Source organism: Anas acuta, chromosome Z (assembly GCF_963932015.1).
Source record: "Anas acuta chromosome Z, bAnaAcu1.1, whole genome shotgun sequence".
NCBI classification, from domain to species: Eukaryota; Metazoa; Chordata; class Aves; order Anseriformes; family Anatidae; genus Anas; species Anas acuta.
This window is the reverse complement of record NC_089017.1, coordinates 42,205,151-42,228,355: the sequence shown is the minus strand read 5'-3', so window position 1 is coordinate 42,228,355 and position 23,205 is coordinate 42,205,151. Positions and strand designations below refer to the sequence as shown.

Below are 23,205 nucleotides of genomic sequence, written 5' to 3'. Positions count from 1 at the left end.
CCTTTAGCTGATGAAGCCTCCCAGCAACAGAACAGCAAATGTAAAGAATTCCTGTTTTTGCATCCATCTGTTGTGCTTCTGGGGGAGCTGAGCCTCACCTGAGAGAGCATTGCCACACATTTCATTCTTGTCCCCTGGTAGCTGACAGATAGTAACGCCTCTTCCTCTCTAAAGGACAGCTTTAAAAGCTGGAAAGTAAACTCCTGGGAAGGAGGTGGCTGTTTAGCATCTATTTTATCTGAGAAGCCTGCAGAAGGAAGACCAGCAGCAGAATTATGCTGGTCCTGCAAACTACCACACTGCAATGGCCACAGTACTTGCCGGTCTACTTACTTACCTTCGCCACACGAGGACAGTCAAAGAATGTTTTTAACACTTTTTCTGCGCCATCAGCCAGGTCCCGGGCTTGGCCAGGAAGCCAGACCCTATGCATCTCTGGGAGCAGCCTCCTTCTCTAAAATGTTGACAGCTGCTTTGTGACCCTGCAGGTCTCATAATTCCCCCTTCAAAATAAATGCAGAAATAGCTGCTACAAGGTGTGAACATGTCCCACCAGGAGCTCTGGAAGCCAAAAAGTAGATGTGATATCTCCTGTTCCTCTCACTGGCAGGGTTTTACCCAGGCCTGGGACAGTTCCTGTTCACCATCTCAGCAGGGCTCACTGGGTTTTTCTGCTGCTCTGCAGCAGCTTCAGCTGGCTTGGAAGGCAAAAGTGACGACAGTGTTTTCATATCTGTATTTAGGTTAGCTGAGCTGTCTGTGTGATTTGTGGGGTCCTGCCACAGCTCCTCAGCAGCCTTGTTTGTGACTTGTCAGAGAGAAGAGTCGTTCATAAAACACTGGCGTGAGGCAAGCCTCAGCAGTGCTCCAGTGGCATGTGTTTTTCCTGCCTGGCCTCTGTGATTATTTGTAAAAACTGGTTCATAAAGAGTGCTTGAAAGTCAATTCACACACAAATTATCAAGTGGCATGTTACAACTCCTCCAGGTGTGTTTCCAGGGCAGTTAACTGTGCTGCCACTTCTGCTCTAATCCAGCTCACAGAAGATCTCTAGTTTAGATAAGGGATGCGTAAAGGTTAGTACTGCAGGTTTTCTACTGGGTTTAGGATTGAAGCTTGAGCTGTGGTGATGATGGTACATACTACTGAGGGTGAGAAAGCTCTCACCTGAGTTGAATGGGCTGAAGATGTGTTAGTTTGAATATAGGTAATGAAAGTTCTTGATGTTTTAAAGATATCTTAGTTTTGAAAAATATAGCTTTGAATAATTATAGAAAGTAATGTTCAAAAGTAGTATGTTTGAGAAAGTATGAGAGCCAGCTGGTTTTCTTCAGCAACGCTGCTAAATGCAGACTCAGTAGGTAGTATAACGTGCTGTTGGTGTTGTTTGCTATTTTCTTTTCCTATGACATTGTGTCCCAAGTTCTCGTAATTTTGCCAGAACTTTATTGTGAAGACTGAAATATTTCAAGCAGGGTGCCCACTGCAGCATGAACTGTTTTTTGAAAGTTTTAACAAATGTCATTATCTATTTTCTATTCTATGATTTTTTAGAAACTTTCAAGGAGAATAGATGCCATGCTTCATTTTAGAGCAGTGTTCATACCATTTTGCTTGAGACATTGTAGAACTATCCCAACACAAAAACATTATCACAACTTTGCTCTGCATGTGGAAGCTGTATGCTGTAAGTTGTTTTAAACATAAGAAGGAAATGTTCTGGGAAGATGAGGTTATATAATTAAAGATAATAAAGATTAAATTAAGTTAATTAAAGATGTTTTGTAATATTAATTAGGTCTTGGCCTGCCCTAACTTTTGACTGTTTTACCTTGTAATATCAGTTTTCTCTTATTGCAGCTGTAATAATTCATTTAGCAGGATTCCAGTGCAGAGTACTGGTAAACGGACTAGAAAAAAATGACATTCCCTACCCTAAAGTGTTTCACTTTCAAAGGCCCAAACATGTACCATGCAGCACTGTGCAAACTCAAGCCAAACACAAGTGGTGGGTGGTTCACTTTCAGAGGAAGGGAATTTCCCAGTGGACACCAGAGGGTTTTTTTTTTTTTTTTTTGGCATCTCAAGAAGAAAGGCTTTGCTGTGGAAAACACAAAGATACTGAAATGCACAGAGATGTTCTGGCATCCCTGGATGGATATCCCTTTTTAATAAAAAGGTGAAAGTAGTTAAAATGAACCTGTAATTTCTTGAAAAAGAAAAGCCGGTCTAAAAATTGAACTTAAAGTGAAACAAAATGATGTATGGAAAGCAGACTAGCTCATAGGTATCTTGCTGAGTATCTGTTTGGAGAGACTAAGGAGAGTCAGAGACAAACACACAGAGACTAAACAGCCAGATTTCCACTGCTTTTGATGAGAGAGTGATCTGTCTCAAATACGTAATTAATGGTACATTTTTATTTTTAGAGAATTTTGATGCAAAGTTTTGAGAAAAAATATTTTGCTCCTTAACTTGTTTTCTTGCATCCTTTTTTTGAAGGTTCGTACAAAAGACCGTGTCTTTGACAGCATAAGTCATCTCATCAATCATCACCTTGAGAATAATTTGCCAATAGTTTCTTCTGGGAGTGAACTCTGCTTGCAGCAGCCTGCTGAGAGGAAACACTGACTCCAGATAACTCTTAGTTTTTGTAACTTGCAAGTTTTTGTAACTTGCAAGTTATAACTTGTGGAAATTGCAGATCTGAAAACATGTATTAAAAAAAAAATGGAAAGAAAAGAAAAAAAATAACACACACACAAAGCAAACAACAACAACAAAAACACACACACACACACACCATATTCCCATATGTTTCACCAGTATATTTTCTTTAGGTTTAAGAAGTTCTATTTCACACAGTTTACTTGAAAATTCTCAATGCTTTATGTGGACTTGAAGTCACAACAGAAGGTTTTCTTAAAAATTAATTTAAATAAAATTGTTCTGATCCTCAATTGTGAATATTGGTAGTGTATATATACACACACATAATATATAAATACAGTATATATTTATATTTTTCAAGTCAGTCTGTTGATGGTATAGAACTAATCTTCTGTGCCATGTGTTTTTAACAGAAGAAAAATGCCAATTGTGATTGTTCAAATAAAAATAGAATACAGCAGTCTCAATTTTTGAGAGAGCAAATATCGGGCATCTTATTTATGATTTTATGTAAGAAGCACAATAATGGGGATTACAGTTGGAACATGTACCTTAAGTACCTTGGAAAGAGACTGAATTCAGCAACATGAATTCCAACTCAGAAATTTAGCATAAAAGGATTTTTTTAAAGTGTTATTCAGTGTCATAGATATCAAAAGCATTTTCTTTCCAATGTCAAGTCTGAATTCCTATATGATATTACTCAAAGCATTTGTATCTTGCTTTAACAATGATTTGGTGTGATCTCGCTGTGTAAAAGGTGTATGCATTTGATTTTTCTAATGATAATACAACAATATTCTGCAACTTCAATTTGTTAATTTGAATGGTAAGATTATTTATAAATAGTTCTCTGGTTATGGTGAAGATCTAGGTGTCCTTGACTATCAGTTTCCAGTGAAATGTTATATACTGATTAGGCAGTTTCAATAACTTGTAATTAGTAAATTTAATGCAAGACTTCTGTGGCTGGTTAAAGACATATCTGAAAAATCTTTTAGTCTTATGGATAGTGAAAACTATTATGACTCAGTGATCAGTTTTGCAAATGGTGTCATTTGCATTTATCTAGTTATTAGGTGCCTCTTCCCAAAGTATAACTTGATTTTGACCTTCAGCAAGAGATAGGTATTGCAAATATACAGCTTTTCTCTAAATATGAAGTTAGAAATATACACTAAGGATGCGTTTCTGACAGATGTTTCTTTGTCTTTTGGTATTGGGAATTGTTTTAGTGAAGGTCTGTACTGTTCAAACGAAAGTACTATATTAATTTTTTTTCATGTTTTATGAGCCTTAGTTCTTATTTATGTAAAATTATCAAGACAAATTCAATAGACACTGTTCCTGTAATGGCTAAGTTTGGGACAGAGCTATGATTTAGCCGTCAGCATTCAAAGGTTTTCTCTAGCAGAAGCATCTCAAATCAAATCATCAGACTTGATTTACAGTGGCTAAAAGTTAGCAGGCTAAGTCTAGGTTAAACACCTGCCTGTCCTCAAGTAGTCAGTTAGATTTGTTTTTAAGATTTTTTTTTAAGTTTAAGAATTTTTTTAATTAAGACCAAACTGCTTGAAGGATTCACTTAGAATTCATTCAGATAGAATCACTACGTAAGTGAGAAAAAAAAAAAGAAAAAAAGGAAAAAAAGAAAATCTTGTACCTATTTCTTGTACCTCATGCTTTGAAATATGGTCAAATTGCAACTTTGAAAGACTTTTATTTTGGTTGTTCTCAAGAACTAAAATTATTAAGGTACCTAAGACTATCATGTGACCCATGAAATAAAAATACATTTGATTATGTAATCAAAACGTTCTGAAACCAAATGAAGACATTTAGTGAACCAAATGCTTCTGATTCATTTTGTTGCAGATAGTTATTATCTGATGTTTCTAGGTCTGGATGTGAGCTGAAAGGAAAGGAAAGAAAGTAAATACTGCTTTGCAAATTACCATGACACTTAAAGTCTTCAAATATTTAATTCTTAAACTATGTTTTTTCCTTTTACCAAGTTGGAATTTGCAAGGAAAGTGAAAAGATCTTATAGCCAAAGTAGTACCAATCAGACTGATTTTTTTTTTAAGAGTATCTGTTCTTACCATATTGCCCATTGAAGTATCTTTGTTGTCTCCTTTTTCATCGTATGTAACACTTGTCATTCCGGTCTCCCACTTTCCTACAGACATGTCCTGGAATGTTTTTAGTATGATATCAATAACTGTAACAAAAGGCCTCTTTTGTACTTCAAATATGATTGTGTATCACTTCCGCAATAGTCAGGTGCCTAACTTCTTAACCTGCCTTCAAAAATCCCACCTGCTGCCTATCTCTGTCTTGGATTCTTAAGTATCCTGCCAGTGCATGCTGGGAAAAATATGGCAAGATACAGATGTATGAATGAAGGCACAAAACATCCACTGAAATAAGCAGATACTTTTTTTTCCTTTTTTTTTTCCTTTTTTTTTTTTTTTTCTTCTTTTTTTTCTTTTTTAACCATTACCCCAGCTCTAGCTTTAATAGTTTAGCAGCCAAATAGCTGCATAATTTGGAAATTAAAGTTGATGGTAAGGAGACTTGATAAAGCTTGCCAGAAACATCAGTATCTGTTCCCCAAACTACATTTCACAAACTCTGCCTTTAAGAAAATGTGTCTGTTTTAAGCTTCTCTTCCAGCACATCCCACTGCCGAGCTTATCCACTGATAACGCAATGGTTACAGGCAGCTAGATCATATGTACTTTGGTCTTTGGTGGTGGTTTGGGCTTCAACATTTGGGCTGCAACAATACTTCACTGTCATAATGGCCTGGGAGATCCTGTCTGGCCTCATACAAAGGTCCAGAGCCTTTTCTAAGTCACTGAAACCAAATGATCTTGAACCAACCAACAAGGAAGAGCAAGCATATGGGCAAATTAATGCTCCTTTGGCAGATCCTACTTTTTGTAATTGTCATTCTCATAGATTTGGCTTTCCACCTTATGAGAATGGTATAAAAACTGTATAGCCATTTCATTATCAGGTCCACTACTGTTGTCATTAGAGTGAAAGAGACATTTTACATTGAGCTCAGCAAGAGAGAACTGAACCTGTTAGAAAGTCATTTCTCCTCATTTCTGTGAGGAGCCAACACTGCTAGCAATTTAAGAGACATAAAGCTATGGGACCAATGTTGTGTGATTGGCTGAAAACTGTACAGTTGACTGCATAATAATTTGAGTTGTTTAATATTTGCCTTTGGCTTTGAGTCTCCTTGCCTTTTGGTTTTCTTCTCTTTTATGCTGTCTCAAGGGCTATACATTTACTGGTTTTAAAAATCTAGTGATCATTCAGTATGATGACTCAAAGAGCCGGGATTTAACTAAAGAACAAATTTACTACACTCACTAGAAATCACTGAGATTATACAATATTCAGTTATCCTTTTATATTTTCCCAGGGAATAGCTGAGAAGTCAGAATTGAAACTATTATCAGTAAATCTGATTATCTGTTTTGATTCCAGTTGTATTGCAACTATATGAACTATGGCTAATGAAAATTCATTAGATTCCTTTAAACAAGACTGTTAGAAGTAAAACAAATGCTTCTGATTGATTTTATTAAAGTTCTATATTAATTGTTAGGATAATAACAATTTCATAATGCTGAAGCTGAAAGTGATAGATTTGAGAGCTGAGGTATAGTCATGTTCCCAAAGTTTTAGTTGTTACAGATGCTTCACAACCAATGAAACTCCAAAGGTAGAAATTGCGAGTTGAAAACAGAATTACCTTCTGGTTTCAATGGGCATTTGCACACTGTGAAGACTTCCAGGCTCCCTTCCTGAACAAAAGAGAAGGATGTTCAAGTTGGCTATGCCTAGGTGCAGGAGGAGATGCAATCTCCATGGCCTCTCTGCCCAGGGCTTTGCACATGAGGTGAGGGTAAAATGTTAAACTGAAGCTTCCCTTCACTTCAAATCCTACAGGATTCCCAATGGGAGCTGATGCTAGTTATATCAGATACCTCTCTGTTGTACTGTATTTGTTCAACAAAAAGCAGAGGACAAAGGACATAGGCCTAGGACTGGGATTTGGTTGCAAAACGTGTGCTGTCATGTAAAGAAAAAGTTTGTTAATGGCCTGGTAAATGTCACCTTTTTGATATCCTGGCATCCTTCTTCTCCTTCACATAATAAACTGTTACTATCTTTGTTCCCAAGAACCACGTTGTGCAGTAAGAGGAGGAGAATTTATAAAATTTATACCACAGTGCAATTGTTGCTGACATATCAAGTCCCAGATACAGTATTCATTATAGAACTTATGCATATTTAGAAATTTGTAAGTAGTAAATGCTGCATTTGAAAACTATATGAAATGGTAGATCCAAGAATTTTTATTGTAAACCATATTTGCATTAAGTCTGAGCTGATGTAATACATACACTTCTCTTTTTGTCTTCCAGACATTTTCAAAGTATGTCTGTATAAAATCTAAATTGTTTCATTGTAGTTACTGTCAAAAATATGTTGATCTGCACCGCCTTTTTTCAGCAAAACTATGATTGCACTCTCCACAAACCTATACTGGCTCAAAGCTGTCAAGATATGGAAAAAATCTTACTCAATGCTCTGTGCTCAGTCACTTATTCTACCCCCTCACTCAGTGTCTCACCTTGATCTCATCAGCATTGGGTGCAGCTGGAACATGTGCAGGCCTGTGGAGAAGTAACACAAAAAACTTGTCTGCAGTTAAAGAGACTTGGAAAAGCCAAAAGGTGAAAAGCTGCCTTGGGAGAGAAAACCCCAGGGTTAAGAAGTGTGAGGTCTGGAAACGTAAGCCAATAGGCATATGAGCCACTAATGAGAAAAGAAAGCTGCCGCCAAATTAAAAACATGCTAATTGTCTGATAGGGTTAAGCAGAACCTTGAGGAAGAGAATTGCAAAATACTTGTACAATGCCTAAGATTCGTCTCTTGTTCATCTGCATCCTCCAACATGAGCATCATGTATGGCTTCCACTGAGAACAGGCAGCATTATTTTATTATTATTATTATTATTTTAATCTCAGTAAGGGAGATAGAGCTACCGAGCTACATATTTTTAGAAAAAGCATTGTATAAAGGAAAAGCTAAGTAAAGGGTGCTTAAACCTTGTTTGACACAAGAACAAGCTGTGACAACCAAAAGAATAAGGAAATAAAAGCTAGGTGACTCATTCTGCTACCCCACTTTGAGGGAGCCAGGAAGGATGACTCAACTAATGAAGGTAGCCTCAAATTTTGAGATTAAGATGCGCAATTACAGTTCATGTAGTTATCGTGAAGGTCAAATAACATAAAGGATAAAGACAGCTTTCTCCAGCAGGCCTCCTTTTTCTTCAGTGAGGCAAAACTACCAAAACCACCCAGGCAAATGTTCATTCAGAAAAGGTGAAATTTTTCGTAAGTGAAGGATGTAAAGATTATAATTGGTAGAAGATATATATTTGTGTCCTTTGTGGCTGGACTGGTGTGATAACTGCTTCTAAGTAAAGTCCTGCAGAGTTAAACCTCAAAGGAAGCCAGGTTTCTTCTTTTGAGTTAAATGTTTTTCTTCGCATTGTGTGGACAGCAACAACAACAAAAAAGTGGCTATTTTACTGTAAAAGGGAGTCTGACTGTACATTTGATATTTATTAATATTTATTACTTTTAGAAATATTTTTAATTGAGAATTGCAGGAAAAATAATGTATGTGGAAATATTGTGATCATTTATATTCCCCCAAACTTTTGTGAATCTCAAGTTTTTGCTTGTCTGCTGATTGTGATATTCTGGTTATAGAGGCAAATTTTGTCTCTGAGAAAGTCTTTGAGCAACAGAATTTGGAATATGTGTCATGCAGCTGTTTTCTGATTATTCAGTTTGTATGTGATTAACCAAAGTAATAAAATAATGAGCACTGCTATCAACTCTAAATGTATCTAAAGTGGGACTGAGTCTGTTCTCCTATGCCCAGGTTCCCTATTTGTTTGTTTGTTTGTTTACTGTTTTTAACTGAAGACACACCTGTTTTGTAGCAGAAAAAAATAAAATCTGCAGGATTTACTTGGATATTGAATATTATTAAGCCAATGAACTACTCCCCTCAGTAGAAACAGACCAAAAATGTCAGAGGATGAGGTAACACGTGAGAGGGTTGACCTCAGTTACACTAACTGTACAGTAGATCAGCTTTATTTACTTTGACAGAGGCACCTTTGACTTCCATTTTTCCATTTTGCCAAATAACATTTTCAAGATACACATAATTAATCATACAGGCCCACACATTTGGGGCAGATGATGTGCTAACTTGAAAAGGTAGCTTTCCTGCTTGGCACACTGAGCAGGTGATGGTAGCCAGTTCCATGGTCTTTCCATGGAGAGTGACTGCAGGGACAAGGCCCGTGCAAGAGCAGCTATTTAGTGTGCTGTGGAGCAGAGAAAGCCTTTTGCTCTGAAGAAAGCTTAGCTGTGTTGACAGTACTCAAATTCCCTTCCTGCAATGCCAAAGTGACACTTTATACATGTAAAAGTCCTTCCCTCTTACCCATTTGGAGAAAAGCTGAGCCTGGGGATGCCCCAGGAGGTTACATCACTCTTGGAGAGAAGAAATGTAGCTCTGAAGGCTGCAGGGGTGCCAGCAAGCCTCTTCATGTTGCCTGCAGCCCATGCAGGGCTGCAGATAGCCTCATGCATCAGTAGTGGCCAAGCAGAACCCCCCATCACTGCTGTTGTGCTTGTCCCATGAGTTTTGTTATGAGAAGGGATGGCCTTCAGGCCCAAAGTGGTCACTGTGTCCACAGCTCCCAGCATGGTTAAGGGGCCAATCTATCTAAATATATTGTTGGAAATGCTGGGTTAAATGGCATTAAGCCAGGTTGATGCCAGCAAAGCAGAGCTGGGCAGGGGCAGATCGGCTGCCCTCAGGCTCCTAGCTTTTTGGCACCTGGCACATTACACCCAGGTGTTCTTCACTAAAGCAGTTGGAAATAACAAATGCTTAAGGCAACCCCTACTTACAGTCACTTATTGTAAAATGTGCCTTTTCTATGGAACCGCTGTGGCCAGCACGGTGAGCGCTTTGAGTGGGCAAGCCCAGGGTCCGAGTCTGCTCCCAGAAGAAGAGGCAGAACCTTCCGCTATCTCCAGGGGCAGCAGAGCCACAGCCGACACTGTTCTCACAGATAGTGCTTTCAGGCACAGCACCTAGAATTTAAATCTATGCTTTCTATGGAAGGCCAACCCCTTTTTATGCTCCTTTAAAAGATGACTGCTACATGACAACTTCAGTTCAAAGGTCTGAGATTTAAATATATGTTTTCTAAAAGTTTAGGGTACCTAATGAGTTGAAAATGCTCTGTAAGACTGTCAGCAATAAAAGACTCTGGTGAAAGCTCCTCATGAAAACTTTTATTCTCCTTAGGTGGTTGGATTTGCATTTCTTTTGTAATACAGAACCAAAATAAATATTCTAATTCGTGAAATAATATGAATGAAAAGTGGCTCTGCTTTATGGTTTTTGCTCCATGTAGAATCCATTATGAATGGGAGATCTGATTCAGATTTCTAGCATGCTTAAATCAGCCTAGATAATAAAAAGCTTGGATTCTGGGCAGCATTTTAAGGAATTTTCTGAAATTTTAGGGGAAACGAAGCTTATCCTCTATCTTTGTACATTTTCAAGGATAAGGAATCTTCCTGGTTGGTTATGATCCAGAACTATGATGCCCTCAATTTAATCTACTCTAAAATTTTTCTCTGAAACCTTCCCAAACCTGTGTTTTACCTAATACATCCAAGTGGGATGTACCCACAGGAAAAAAAATCTCTTTAGATATATTATCAGTATTTAACATGAACCCATGTGTATTAGGAATCTGCTTAAAGTATGGCAGGGTAGTGAACTAGCAAAGAACAAACAAACAAAAACAAACAAACAAACAAAAATAAAACAAAATAAGAATAAAACAACAGAAACAACATCCAGATCAAAAAAATAAGAGACATAACAAAGTAGAGTGATTTTTTAATATATATATATTTTTTTATTGACACTCAATCACATGGCCTCAATCAGTTGTTTGCAATGCTTGTACCTTGCATTAACTCTAACAAATAGCTAAGGCTAGCATCCAGATGTTAAAATTCACTTTTACAGGCATGTTCCTAGACTTTGGCCACTACAAATACTCATTTTTTACTTTTCACCTAAATACGGAGAATCATGTAACATCACAACACAATGTGAGAGTTGGTGTGGATTCAGCCACAATGTTTTCTCAAACAGTTGTCCTGCCTAGGCCTATCTCCTCTAGAAATAGCAAGTAATGCTGCCAAGTGCCATCACCTCATGAGATAACGTTTAGAAGCACACAAACATTTTAGCAGGCAGGTTTCAAAGACATAACTTCAAGGCAGACCTTCAAGATTGAAAATACAGACGAATAGCACTGTAACATCTAAAAACCTAAGCCACAACAATGCAATGTTGTCAGTTCTATTTCTAACAAAGCTACAGAGCTGCTGACCTAGCCTGTATCTGCAGTTCATGCTCCTGTTCATGCTTAGCTTAGTTTAGTTTGTTCTTTCTCTATATGCACTTCTTTTCAACATTTTTGGTAGAAGTTATTCATTTTCTACTCTCTTTCACAGTTATTTCATTCAAATTCATTTCATATTCTTCTTTGTTCTTACTGTTTTCTAACAGCATAAAACACTTACAAGTAGACTGCTAGCTTGTAAGAAGATAATCACAATTCAAACCTCTACATTTTAAAGGCTTTTGCTACACACATTACACCACTTACACACTGTACGTACTTTGAAAGAGTCTTAATGCTGCTGTTTAAATGATTAAGACAGGAGTAAAGCCACGGATGAGCTCCTACAAGTTGTTAATTAAAAAGGCTCAACTTCTTCTGATTATGCTTAAGGCAAACTGTGGTTTGAGGCATTAAGCAGAAATCTTCAAAGGAGCCCAAGAAAGTTAGATGTTTACATCGAGAACTAATCTGAGAATTTCCCTTCCAGTGAAGGGAAAACCCACACTGAAGACTCCAGCTGTAAAGAACTAGTACTGATGGAAGTACCATGGGCCACTTCCATGGAGACTTACACTCAGATGTTTATGAAGTCTTAATTACTCTAGGTCTTAGGGACCCCCCCTGATGCTGAACAGCATCCTGTACTGAGACTGGTAAACCTTTTTTTGTACAGGTTTCTATGGAACAGCCCCTCAAAAGAATGATTCTGGGGCTCCAGAGAAGTTGAAAGATCATCCAAACGGAATAGATCATTCCATATCCAAGGCAGGGTCAGGTATAAATGGAGATAAACCCTTCAGCATGACCCTGCTGTACCGCATCTTTCCTCTTGTATCTGCAAAAGTGCTCAGAGACGGTAAAAGCAAAAGGTCCCATTGCCAGAAAAAAAGGATTTTGTCCTACTGGCTGGGCTTCTTCACAGGGAGAAGCTATAACACAATCCCATGCTGTGGTAGTGCCTGGAGGGAAAACGAGGAACTCCACAAGGACCAGGTTGTGGTTCATTGCTTTCTGAAATGATACGTCTCTGCTTCAGAACTGAAGAATCTCAGCTTAGGTAGTGCATTCACAATGTACACAGGTTTACATAGGTTTGACATACATTTTTAAATACATTGAAAACAGTAAGTAAAAATATATGCATTGAAATAGTACATACCCTTGATATATTTATTGATGGGTCACATTTTACCTACTTTAAATAGAAAACATCTATAACCTCCTTTAATGGCTATTTACTATTGTGTTTTTTTTTAAAGTTGTGAAATGTCACAGTGACAACTATCATTTTGTCTTTCACTAAACATTAAAAGTTTGACTAACAGTGGAAAAAACAAATGTACTGCATTGATATGGCATGTTAAAGTTCCTGTCAGTTTAAAGCTACTACTTCATGTATTTTAAAAATCCCCTTCAAAACACATCTATATTTTTGAATAATTTGTCACCTTACACTCTATACTACAATACAATGTTTAAAATATTGTAAACTCTAACCAAACATTGACTTTTTAATATGGAATTGTACAAATATACAGCTATTTATACCACATACAAGTAAGGCCATTAACATAACAGCAAGATACATATACAGAACTATAATCCCCAATAGATGTAATGAGCTTTTCTCCCAGTCGGCAATAATCAGGCTCATTTTCTGATTATCAGCAGTGTTTAGTGAGTGCTGAAGTTATGTCTATTAGATGAATATTTAGTGAATGTTAACAGGTTTTCTTGATGTCTTGCAGGATCAGGTGGTGCCAAATGCAACCTCATCATGCAATGCCATCATGGTGCACAATGTCAATAGATATACATGGACTCTGTACTGGCTGTTGGGTAGCACGGAAAGCTTCTCTGAATCAGGTGTGTTACTGAAAGAACACACAAAGCAAATGATTGTTGATAATTAAGTCCTCAAAGTTAAATAAGTGGTTAGTGTTTTCCCCTATGATTTAAGTGCATGAATACTTAAACTACACTTGTAGTTTAATTCTAAGCCACAGAAAGGTCCTTGATTTGAAGAGTCCCTTACTTACAGAAGTTTCCATTGTGAAATGAAGATTCACGCTTCTCGATGACACACGAGGGAATGCTCATCTGAGGGAAATCTTCCTTTGGCTTCTGGGTATTGCTGCTGCTGGATTTACTTCGACTGTGATCTGGCGTGGGCTGAATAGGCAAAGATCTGGCTACCCTGGATTTCACCAGGCAACCACAAACAAGGCGAAAGAAAGCCCGACGCATTTCCTTACTGGCCAAAGTATAGATGATGGGGTTCATTGCAGAATTGATGACTGCCAGAGCAATAAACCAGTTGGCTTTGTACAAGACAGAGCACTCCTTGACTCTGCAGGCTACATCAATGAGGAACAAAATGAACAACGGAGACCAGCAGGCAATGAAGACACTAACAACGATCACAACAGTCCTAAGGAGTGCCATGGACCGCTCCGAGTTATTGTGGTTAGTGACATTTCGGCTGCTGGATTTTACCAGGATGTAGATGCGTGCATAAAGGATAACAATGGCCACAAGAATGGCTATGAAGATACTAATGCAGAATACAACATACTTCTTGGAATAAAGAGGCAAAATGGTTGAACAATCTGGCAAGTTGTTTTTACAGTTCCAGCCGAGGATGGGTAAGGCACCCAAGGAAATTGAAATAAGCCAGCATGTTCCAATGAGAAGGAACACTCTATATTTCTTATTTGCATCATAAGGCCTCATCTTAATCATAGTCAAATGCCGTTCAATAGCTATTGCTAGTAAGCTGAAGGTGGAGGCTCCCAGTGCAACAAACATACTGCCTTCCCTAATGAACCAGATTGTTGAGGACAAGCTCAGAGTTTTCTTCCCAGACATAAGAATGTTTACTTTGTAAACAATCCCAGCTAAAAGATCACAGAGAGCTAGATTGCCAATGAAAAAGTACATGCGGTTGTGAAACTTATTGTTTTTCCATATGGCAATCAATACCATCAAGTTTTCCAGGACTATGAAACTACATAGGATCAGAAATGCAATAGTGGTTAGGTCTATTTTATCAGTTGCCTTTTCCCTTAGAATGAGCTTTCCTGTGTAATTATAATGCAGTACGATCAGAGAGTCCATCCCTTCACTTGACTGAGGGCCAACAACATCAGCAGGGGGCACAGTAACTGCTGACATCTTTTATGAGCTGATGTGGGATGTTTCTTCTTCAGTATCACAAGAATTTAGTTCCAATAATTTTCCACAAGAGGGAGATCAAGCCACGTTCCTCCAAGTACTCCTCTGGGCAGGCAGTGGGTATCCCCAGCTCCAGCAAGTCTCGCATGTTAATTTGTGAGAATGGCTCAGAAACCAGTCCCTGAAAATAAAAACAACAAATGCAACATAAGTTTCACTGTCATTGTATGTCACTCACAGCCTGTGTGGATGCTCAACCTGTAACATGAACCCTGGAGCCAAGAGGGATGTTGACCATGAGATCAACAGGGAGATGACCAGGGAGATGCCGAGGTCTGGCATTGCTGTGCATTTACCAAAGTGGTGGTGGGTAAGCTGTAGCTCCTGCTGTGGAAGTATGATGCCAATGTGGAGAATTGCTCATAAGTATTTCCTCTTACAAAATTTCCATATGAAAAATATGTAGTAGTGTCAAAAAAAATAATAATATCAAAAGCTCCCAGCAAGCACATATTCACAGAGACTGGCTCACTCCTTAAAAAGACCTAAGTGTACGTGGCACTACCAAAACACCAACCAACTTTCACTGCCTGAGCAGCAGCACAGCAAAGTCACTGCTTTCTGAGCTTGATCCTGTTCCCCAAGCAAACCTTCAGTATTAAAGAGCCTGAGAAAGTCATCATTGACACAAATGTGCACACTGCCAATGCCTAAGATAGCTTTCCCCCCTTAATGATACAAAATTGTTCTATTAACAATTAAGGAGGTGCTCTGAAAGGCAGCCATCACAAAACCAATCCTATTTCCAATTCAAATTAGTTGGCTTTTTACTACCACTTGAAAACAAAACAAAACAAAACAAAACAAAACAAAACACCACACACACACACACACAAAATCATGTTTCTTTCTAAATATCATATTTCATCCTAGTTCACTTTTCTTCTATTTTAAATATGTATAAAAGACATCCATTTAACTTTTTTTTTTTTAAAGTATTATACAGTGAGTGATCATCCTTTTCAATTTACTTCTGTTTTTCTTTAAATCATGACTTAGATTAACTGCAACGTTTTCCCATGGACTTTGCTATGCTGCTTTTTAACTGCAGATTGATTCCCCTAGCTTTTTTTTTTTTTTTCCCATTGCCATGCATAAATATTGGAAGAAATCTGCACAGCTTTGTAAAAATATCAGGAGATGCCAAAAGCACTTACTACTTTACCAGAAACATTAGAGCTTAGGGGTTGCATACTCCAATGAGAATCAGTGCTTTTGCCTCAAATGTATGTAGTGAGGTTGAACGGAGAGCCAATTTTTCAGCTTGGTAACCAAGCCAGGATGGGAATGAGAAGAGAACTGGAACCAAATTTGTAGAGTTTTTGTTTGTTTGTTTGTTTTTTCTGGTAAAATCTAAAAAAAAAAAAAAAAAAAAAAAAAAAAAAAGGTTGTGCTAGATGTACAGGATGCTGGTCACTTTCTTTTGCCCCCAAATGAAGTAGCTTAGTTTAAGGAAGAGAGCTCCTGAATCTTTATTTACACAAAGGTCACAAGCACTTCCTAAGCATGTGAAAGAAGCTTTCAAAAGAAGGATATCAAGAGGAGAAAGTGAGATTTCAGCCTCTACCAGCACAACAGTTTTCAACCTGTGGCCTGTGCATCCCAAGGAATTAGGTATTTACTATTCTGTGTAACAGAGCAAGCACACTCTCAGCAGGCTTAGGTTTAACACAGAAGTGTTTGGACTTCTATTGGAAAACACGCAGGTTTCTGAAGATCACAAAATCACGTGAGCTGCTGCTATTCCAGCACTCTGGCCCAGGCACTTGAAGAATGGGAGATACCTTTTTAAGTGCCTTGTGAAAGAGGGGAGGAGCAACCCAGGTCCCAGATGCATGTAAAGGAATTTAAAGGACGACCCACACCATTTTTTCCCACCCTTCCTTTTCCTGGATTCTCTCAATCAGAAGAGAATTTATCTGAAAAAAAAAAAAAAAAAAGCCTATAGTGAGATGACTTGAATTCTTTAGTACATTCAGGATGCTTTAAAATGATTTCTGAGAGAGTAATTTACTGCTATTATTTGCCCATTCTATTTTTTAGGTGCAAACTGCTTTGGTGATGAGACACACAGGGAGACAGAGACGCATCATCCAAGAAACACAGTTGTCACTTAGTGTCATAGGTCTTCTACTCTCTGAAGATGATGGCAACCCCCTCATTCATTTCCCAGGAGCAGAAATTGGCCCTCAGGTTGTTGACTCTTTTTCTGAAGGACAGTAACAGTGGAGCTCTTCAGCAGAAGAACTTCACCTCAGCGAAGGTTCAATCTAATTGTAATTCAGTTAAAATCTACACACTGCTGTCACAGAAATTATCACAGTCTTTCATTGTATTGGATTATAACAAGATGCCACTGTGTTCTTATGAATTGCAAGTACTTTCCACTGTACAATAAACAACTATATTTTATTAGAAAAGCATTTGTTAACAACAGCTTAACTAGCAATACTCATCAGACTGCCTGAGAGCATCGTATTCAGTATCATTGCAGCACCACACGCAACAAAATACACGTTTCTGTAAGCCTCTTCCAAGTAGGGTTATCATACTTCTCTACCAAAGCAAAAATATGTTTCTTTCTGTGAAGAAAATGATATGCAAGACATGGGACTATATCAGCCATATCTCCGTGGATGTAAACTGTCATGACTCTACTAAAGGCTATGGCACTAAACCAGTTCCCCTGGCTGAAGGCATGGACTCAACCAGCTGAAATCACACTAGGTCTCTTCCATTGTTCATAATTACTTCTTCCCTTAAAATTATTACAGCAAATTTAGTATCACAAAAGTAAATCTTCTTCTGACAGCCCAGCGGCAAGACAATGGAGGCTGTAACAGTATTTGCCAGGACTCTTGGGGAAATAATCTCATTCACCAGCCACTTGAAAGTTAATATAAATAGTAATGTAGTAAATTATTTCCTTCTGGCAGCATCATTTCAAGGTAATATCTTTCAGCCATGCTACTTTTTAAAAAAATGCTTTCATTTTTTTCTCCTCCTTTGTAGCCAGTAACTTGAACATTCATTTTCTAGCAGTTAGCAAGAATACAGCTGGTTGTATATTATAGTAACAAGATAGCAGCAGCCAGATCCAGGATATCTGAACCACTGCTTCATGACAGCTCTACAAATTATTCTTCAAAAAGTCATTGTCTCAGTCATACATACAGATGACTGGTTACTAGTCGCAAAGCATGATCCTTAGCTTGAAATACTAAAAAGAGGACCTGAAGAACATGTCTGTGCATATTGGGCATTCCCCTGAATACGTATCTCGATATCCGGAGCTCTCAATACTGCCAGAAATTAATTTTATTCACTCTAAAGCAAACAGAGGGTCCCTATTGCTGCACCACCAGGTACCACTAGAAATGCAAACCTATTGGCAGGGCAGGGGCAGCCCGGCTATGTTTTTGTGTAGATGTGATGGCCAAATCAATGTTCACCAAACAGCTCAAATAAAGGAAGTGTTATGATACCAAGAGCCACAGTCTTGTGGAGGACAACTCAGTTGCCTTCCTCAGCTGCTTAGCTGACCTTTGTCCTCCTTGCTCTGTGGACGGAGGGAGAAGCCGGGTGAGCCCATTGCCCATCCCGGGAAATCTCCCTGCCCACTGCTATGCTTTGTGGTTTCCACAGCTGTTTGTGTGGTCTCCTGCAGAGCTACAGGGTCCTAACAAGGTCAAGCACCCTTCCAGGTTGGAGCTGGGTCTCACCACCATGGATCATGTCCCTGGGGTCCGACATGGTACTTACAGTTCCTGTGCCGAATGCGCCACAGGAAGGGCAGTGCTGCGTGGATGCCTCACCCTGCCCTATGGCAAGGAGCACCTCCACCACCCTCCTCAGCCCCAGCACACAGCAGCACAGGCAGTGCCATACCTCTCCCCAGCTCCCCACAGATGCCAGGAGGCAATGCGGAGCTGGTGGTAATGTGGATGCCAAGCCCGTCAGCAGCTATTCCCTCAGCATTTCTGCCCTCAGCTCCCAGCAGGCTCTCCAGCAAGAATCCAATGGGGGACTGAGGGCTGTTACCATCTTAGGAGTCACTGGGTACTTTAGAGCAGGAAAAATAATAAATTTGTGTCTTCAAAACAGTGTGCCAAACTGCTCTTAATTTTCACGATAACCCAAAGTCAACAGAAGTGAGAACAAGATTTAACTCACGGCTTCCTACATTTGCCTTTGCAAGAACATACAAAGCAATATGTTCAGTACACCCACTGCAGCTCAGCTGGAGTCCGTATTTTCCTACCTTCCAGACATCCACAAAAAGCCTTGGCCAAAGGGGCTGGACCACCCCCCACTACCAACACCAGCACACACATTCCTGTTCTCCCTTCTCTTTCACACACAGCCATATGCTTTGGCCACAAATGACAATTTAAAGAAAAGCAAAGGGAAAGACAAGAATGCTTACCCACTGCCAAACTTCTGTATATTTTATTTTTAAAGCTTTTCCCAAAAAAATACGTGCAAAAGTGAATACGTGCAATTTGTCTGGCACACCCTGGCAGTGTTAAATTTTAGAAGAGAAAAGGCTTTTGAGAACCACAGCACATTACAATACACATTTCCACCACGGAATTATGCCGTGCTGGATGTAAACGGAGTTTAGACAACAAACATCTGCTGCAGAACAATGTCCTCGACAACTCAAATAAACTTTCAAAAAAAAAAAAAATTTTTTTTTTTTTTTGAAGTAAACGTGCTGGCAGCTTTCGGCCTCGGAAAAGCCTTTAATGAGCGGTTATTTTTTTTGGCGTCCGTGTTTCAGGCACCGGTTTGCGCCTCGCATTCCCTGGCAGCACGCGTGCACCCATCCACCCACCCGTCCCGTTCCCGCACGGCCGCGCGTGGGATGAAGGCAGGCTTCCCTCGCCCCCCGCCCCAAACCCGGCGCCCCCGACCGCGCACCCCCGTCGGAGGGACCCCCTGCAACTCACCAGCTCCGTCCGAGCCGCAGCTCAGCCCCGCGGCCCCGCACCGCCTCCTACGCTCTCCGCCGCCGCCTCCCAAACTTTTCCCGGCCCCCGGCGAGCCCGGGGCAGCGCCGCGACGCCAGGTGGCCGCGCAGGAGGGCGCCGCCATCGCGACACGGCGACAGGGGCGACTTGCTGGGGTGGGGGACAGCCGGCTACCTGCCCCGGCCCCGCTCCCTCCTCCGGCGCTCCGCGGACCCCGACCTCGCCGGCTGCGCGGCGCCGGGGCTGGGCCGGCCCGGGCGGGGCTGGGTGCGATGGGACGGGACGGGGTGGTCCCGGAGTCGCTCCCGGAGCCGGCCCTGCCCCACCGAAGCACCCCCCGTCCGTCCTGCCCCCTCCTCACCTCCGAGCTCTCTCCGCCCCCTCTCACCTCCGTGCCGCCGGCCCCGGGCCCCGGCTCGATGCTCCCGGCTCGCCGTCGCCTCCTTCGGCCCTCTTACCCCGTGCCGGGCCGTGCCGAGCCGTGCCGGGCCAGCCGAGGGCACGTCTGGCCGGGACGCGGCCGGCGCTGCGAGCAGCCCGGGGTAAAGGGCGAGGCGGCGGAGCCCGCGGGGAGCGCTTGTTAGGGACGTATAAATGCCGGTGGGGAGAGAGGGGGAGGAAATTCTGGATAGTCCTTACCCAGTTCGAGCTATCAGCGTGCTAATGAGCGCGAGGTTTACCTTTCCTGCCTCTGCCCTTGAGTCTCATTGTGCCTAGTAATCTCTGCGGTCCTCAGCCGGAGAGGGGTGACACCGGGTGAGTGAAGTGTTCGGAAATTCCAGGCGAAAATAGTGGTGGTCTGCCCTGATCTGCCACTTACAGGAGGTCCTCAGCGAGGTACATTTGACAGTCACCGAGTCTCTCGAGGGTAGCGATAGGCACGCAGACTGCTTCGGGAGCAGGATCCACGCTTCTCCAGAGAAGTTGAATTCGGGATCCCAGAGCCTTCTAACTCAGACAAACTTGCGAGTTGCCCGTGGGTACAGCAAAACCTTCTGTCGAAGAGTGAAAACTTTCTGTCAGAAGCAGATAGAGTGAGCTGGCAAGCAGGAGTGCCACGGCAGTGCTGCTAAGTGCGGGCAGGCGTGTAGGGTTGCCTTGTCTCGCTGCAGTGTTTTTCTTGGGAGCCTCCTGTCTGGAGCTCAGCATCATCATGCTGGGACTCATGCCACGGGCTCGGCTGTCAGGTCTCCTGCGCTGCTACTCCATAGGGAAGAAAAGACTTAGGAAAAAAAAAAAAAAAAAAAAAAGCAGAACTAGGATTTTAAAAGCCAGAAGTTTAAACAAAGCTGAGGTAACAGAACACAAGGTGGTTTTCTGTCATCTCTTTTTATCCGACTGAAGATTACTAAAAAAACACTTCTGGTTTAGGACCTTTATAGGAAATAAGGGCTACAGAGAGCACAAGACTGATAAAATTGCTCTGAAGCTGCTGGCCAGGTATATATGGCCCCACTTAGCTACGTGGCAATGCAGGGTGGCACTGCCCTAATCTCCTGGTCTCCCCATCATGCGTGCTGTGTGACGGCAGCTCTGTGCTGTGGTAGAACAGTGGACAACTTCTTCACTGTGTAAAAGTGCAAACTTATTTTTTACAGCAAAGGGGGCTCAAAGCCTGTGAATCAGGGCTCTCCTGATTCCACAGAAAAGCATTGTCCAACTGTTTCCCCACACACCACCCTAGGAAGCTCTGTAGTCCTCATGGCAGCCACTTGCCACAATGCTCCCAAGACCCACTTCTTGCAGCACAGACGTTTCAGTAAGCAGCCTCTGTGGTCTATGGTTATTCCTCCTCCTTTTCCTTGTTTTGTTGTTTCTCCATCAGTGCCTTTTTTCTACTTTGAGAGTGGAGCCAGAGGAAAAAGCCTTGCTGATCTGAGTAGGTAAGGTCTCAAGAATCCGCCACCAAAAAGATATTGTGGGCAGTGGTGTCAGGAGGTGCCAAACTGTGCCCTGCTGCCTGCGGTGGATTTTCATTTAGCTTCCTCACTGGGCATGCCACAAGCTGGTAAGAGTGGTGAGATGCAGGGCCCCACCACAGTACAAGGAAATTGCTCTTTGCTGCAGCAGGGAAGTGGTGTAGTGATAGTGCAGACCAGACATTATCTCTGAGAACTCTTAAGGTCATGTTTGGCATCCAAGGCCCTTCTTCTGCCACAAAACACCTCGAGCAATGCGGTCACAACAGTGAGCAGGAGGATCTGACACCCCAGCTCCCCTCTCCTTCCTGTGCTGGAACAGTGTTCATGTGCCCAGCAAGCAGTGGTTTCTTGCAGCTGCCTCTCAGCCCCTGTGGCTGCTGCAGAGGCTGCTGGTACCACTGGGAAAGCAGGCACAGGGCAGTGCATAGCAAGATAGAGAAGCCACCCAGGAACAATGTCTGGTAGAAAGTCCCTGCGCAGAGGCTGGTGGGGACTTTCCTGGGATGGTACCTCAGGCCAAAGCAGCCCAACAAGAACCCTGAGGTAGCTCAGCACAACCCCCTGGTTAACTTCCAAACATCCTGTGGCAGCCCAAAGGACATGTGGGCTCAATTTTCCAAGAAGCTCTCAACCATGTTGAAGCACTCTTAAAAGAAATGGCATTTTTGTGGGGTAAAATTATTAGTAATCAGGAAAGGAATAGAAAGCAATGACAAGGAACAATGATCAATTTTCATAGCAACAGGAGGTTAGCAGCTGAGTTGCCCAATGATGAGGAGTCTGTTCTGACCTGGAAATTCATGAGTAACTGGGCAAACAGGATGAATAATGGGAGAGCAACATTTGCTGATGTTACTGGGGGCACTCAACAGCAAAACTAAAACTGTTGACAAGAAGTTGCCAGGACCTGAAGGTCTAGAGGGACCTGCTGATAAAATAGTGTGTTCATTTCCAGGCTGTTAAGTGAAATATAGGAAAAAACAATTCTACTTGTACATGTGCAAATTTGCCTGAAGTGTTATCACACAGAAGAGAATTGTGGATAGTTATTTGAAAACATCATGCATTCATTAACTGTCAGTGGGAGACTAAATGTTAGGAAAGATTAAGAAAGAAATGAAGATCAGACCAGAAAATGGATATATGCTTCTGTGAGCTCTGCGAACTGTCACAGGTACCACTGGCTGCTTCATTTTGTCATAAGTGTAATACATCTCTAATAATAATAATAATAACAACAAAAACAACAGAATGGTTATAAAAGTTTTCTGTGTAGGGAAAATACAAGTTGACTGGGTCATACTGGTCTGAGAAAAGGAAAAAAAGAAAAACAGTTTAAAACAAAAGGAAACAAATTTCTGGAAGATATAATGTTGAATTGTGGAACACATTTCTATATGTGAGAAAGGGAAGAAGTGTTTAAATTAGCTTAAACAGTAAAGGTTCATGGAGTAAATAAATGACTCTTAAATATGGATAGGTATGGTATGGTATGGTATGGTATGGTATGGTATGGTATGGTATGGTATGGTATGGTATGGTATGGTATGGTATGGTATGGTATGGTATGGTGCAAAGGCTGTTAGGCCCAAGCAGGAGCAGTAGGTGTAGGAGCTGCATCCTTGAAGCTGGCATGGGACAAATCCTGTCTGTTTTTTGTTTGTTTGTTTGTTTGTTTTTCCTCCCTTTTTGTAAGAAGTCATGGTCTTGGCTAAGAGGACAAGCTGTGGTGCAAGTAACAGCATGAATATTGACTGCTTCTGCAGGTATGGAAAAAAAGGAGATTTTTTGTTTGTTTCCTTGGTGTGGCTCAGCCAAAGCAATGGGCTTGGCAAATGACCTAGTCAAGTTGTT

The 23,205-nt window shown here is 41.0% G+C and overlaps 2 protein-coding genes across 12 annotated transcripts in view; one reads left to right on the top strand and one right to left on the bottom strand.

Moving 5' to 3' along the window:
- SHC3 (SHC adaptor protein 3) overlaps positions 1 to 6,036 on the top strand; it is a 65,567-nt gene extending 59,531 nt beyond the window's left edge. For all 5 annotated transcript variants that reach the window (XM_068666645.1, XM_068666644.1, XM_068666643.1 and 2 more), the window contains one exon: positions 2,503 to 6,036. In XM_068666645.1, the coding sequence (XP_068522746.1) occupies positions 2,503 to 2,631 (129 nt within the window). In that variant the 3' untranslated portion in view covers positions 2,632 to 6,036. The remainder of the gene's footprint in view (positions 1 to 2,502) is intronic.
- Positions 6,037 to 10,698: 4,662 nt separating this feature from the next.
- On the bottom strand, positions 10,699 to 20,588 carry S1PR3 (sphingosine-1-phosphate receptor 3). Of its 7 annotated transcripts, none has more exons than XM_068666650.1 (3): positions 20,110 to 20,221; positions 16,241 to 16,375; positions 10,699 to 14,577 (listed from the first exon to the last, which is right to left on the bottom strand). In XM_068666650.1, the coding sequence occupies exon 3, from the start codon at positions 14,394 to 14,396 to the stop codon at positions 13,254 to 13,256; it is 1,143 nt and encodes a 380-aa protein (XP_068522751.1). In that variant the 5' UTR covers positions 14,397 to 14,577; positions 16,241 to 16,375; positions 20,110 to 20,221; the 3' UTR covers positions 10,699 to 13,253. The 7 variants fall into 7 exon arrangements, with proteins under 7 accessions (XP_068522751.1, XP_068522749.1, XP_068522754.1 ...); XM_068666648.1 differs by lacking the exon at positions 20,110 to 20,221 and adding an exon at positions 19,409 to 19,732; XM_068666653.1 differs by lacking the exons at positions 16,241 to 16,375; positions 20,110 to 20,221 and adding an exon at positions 20,250 to 20,588.
- Positions 20,589 to 23,205: the final 2,617 nt, after the last annotated feature.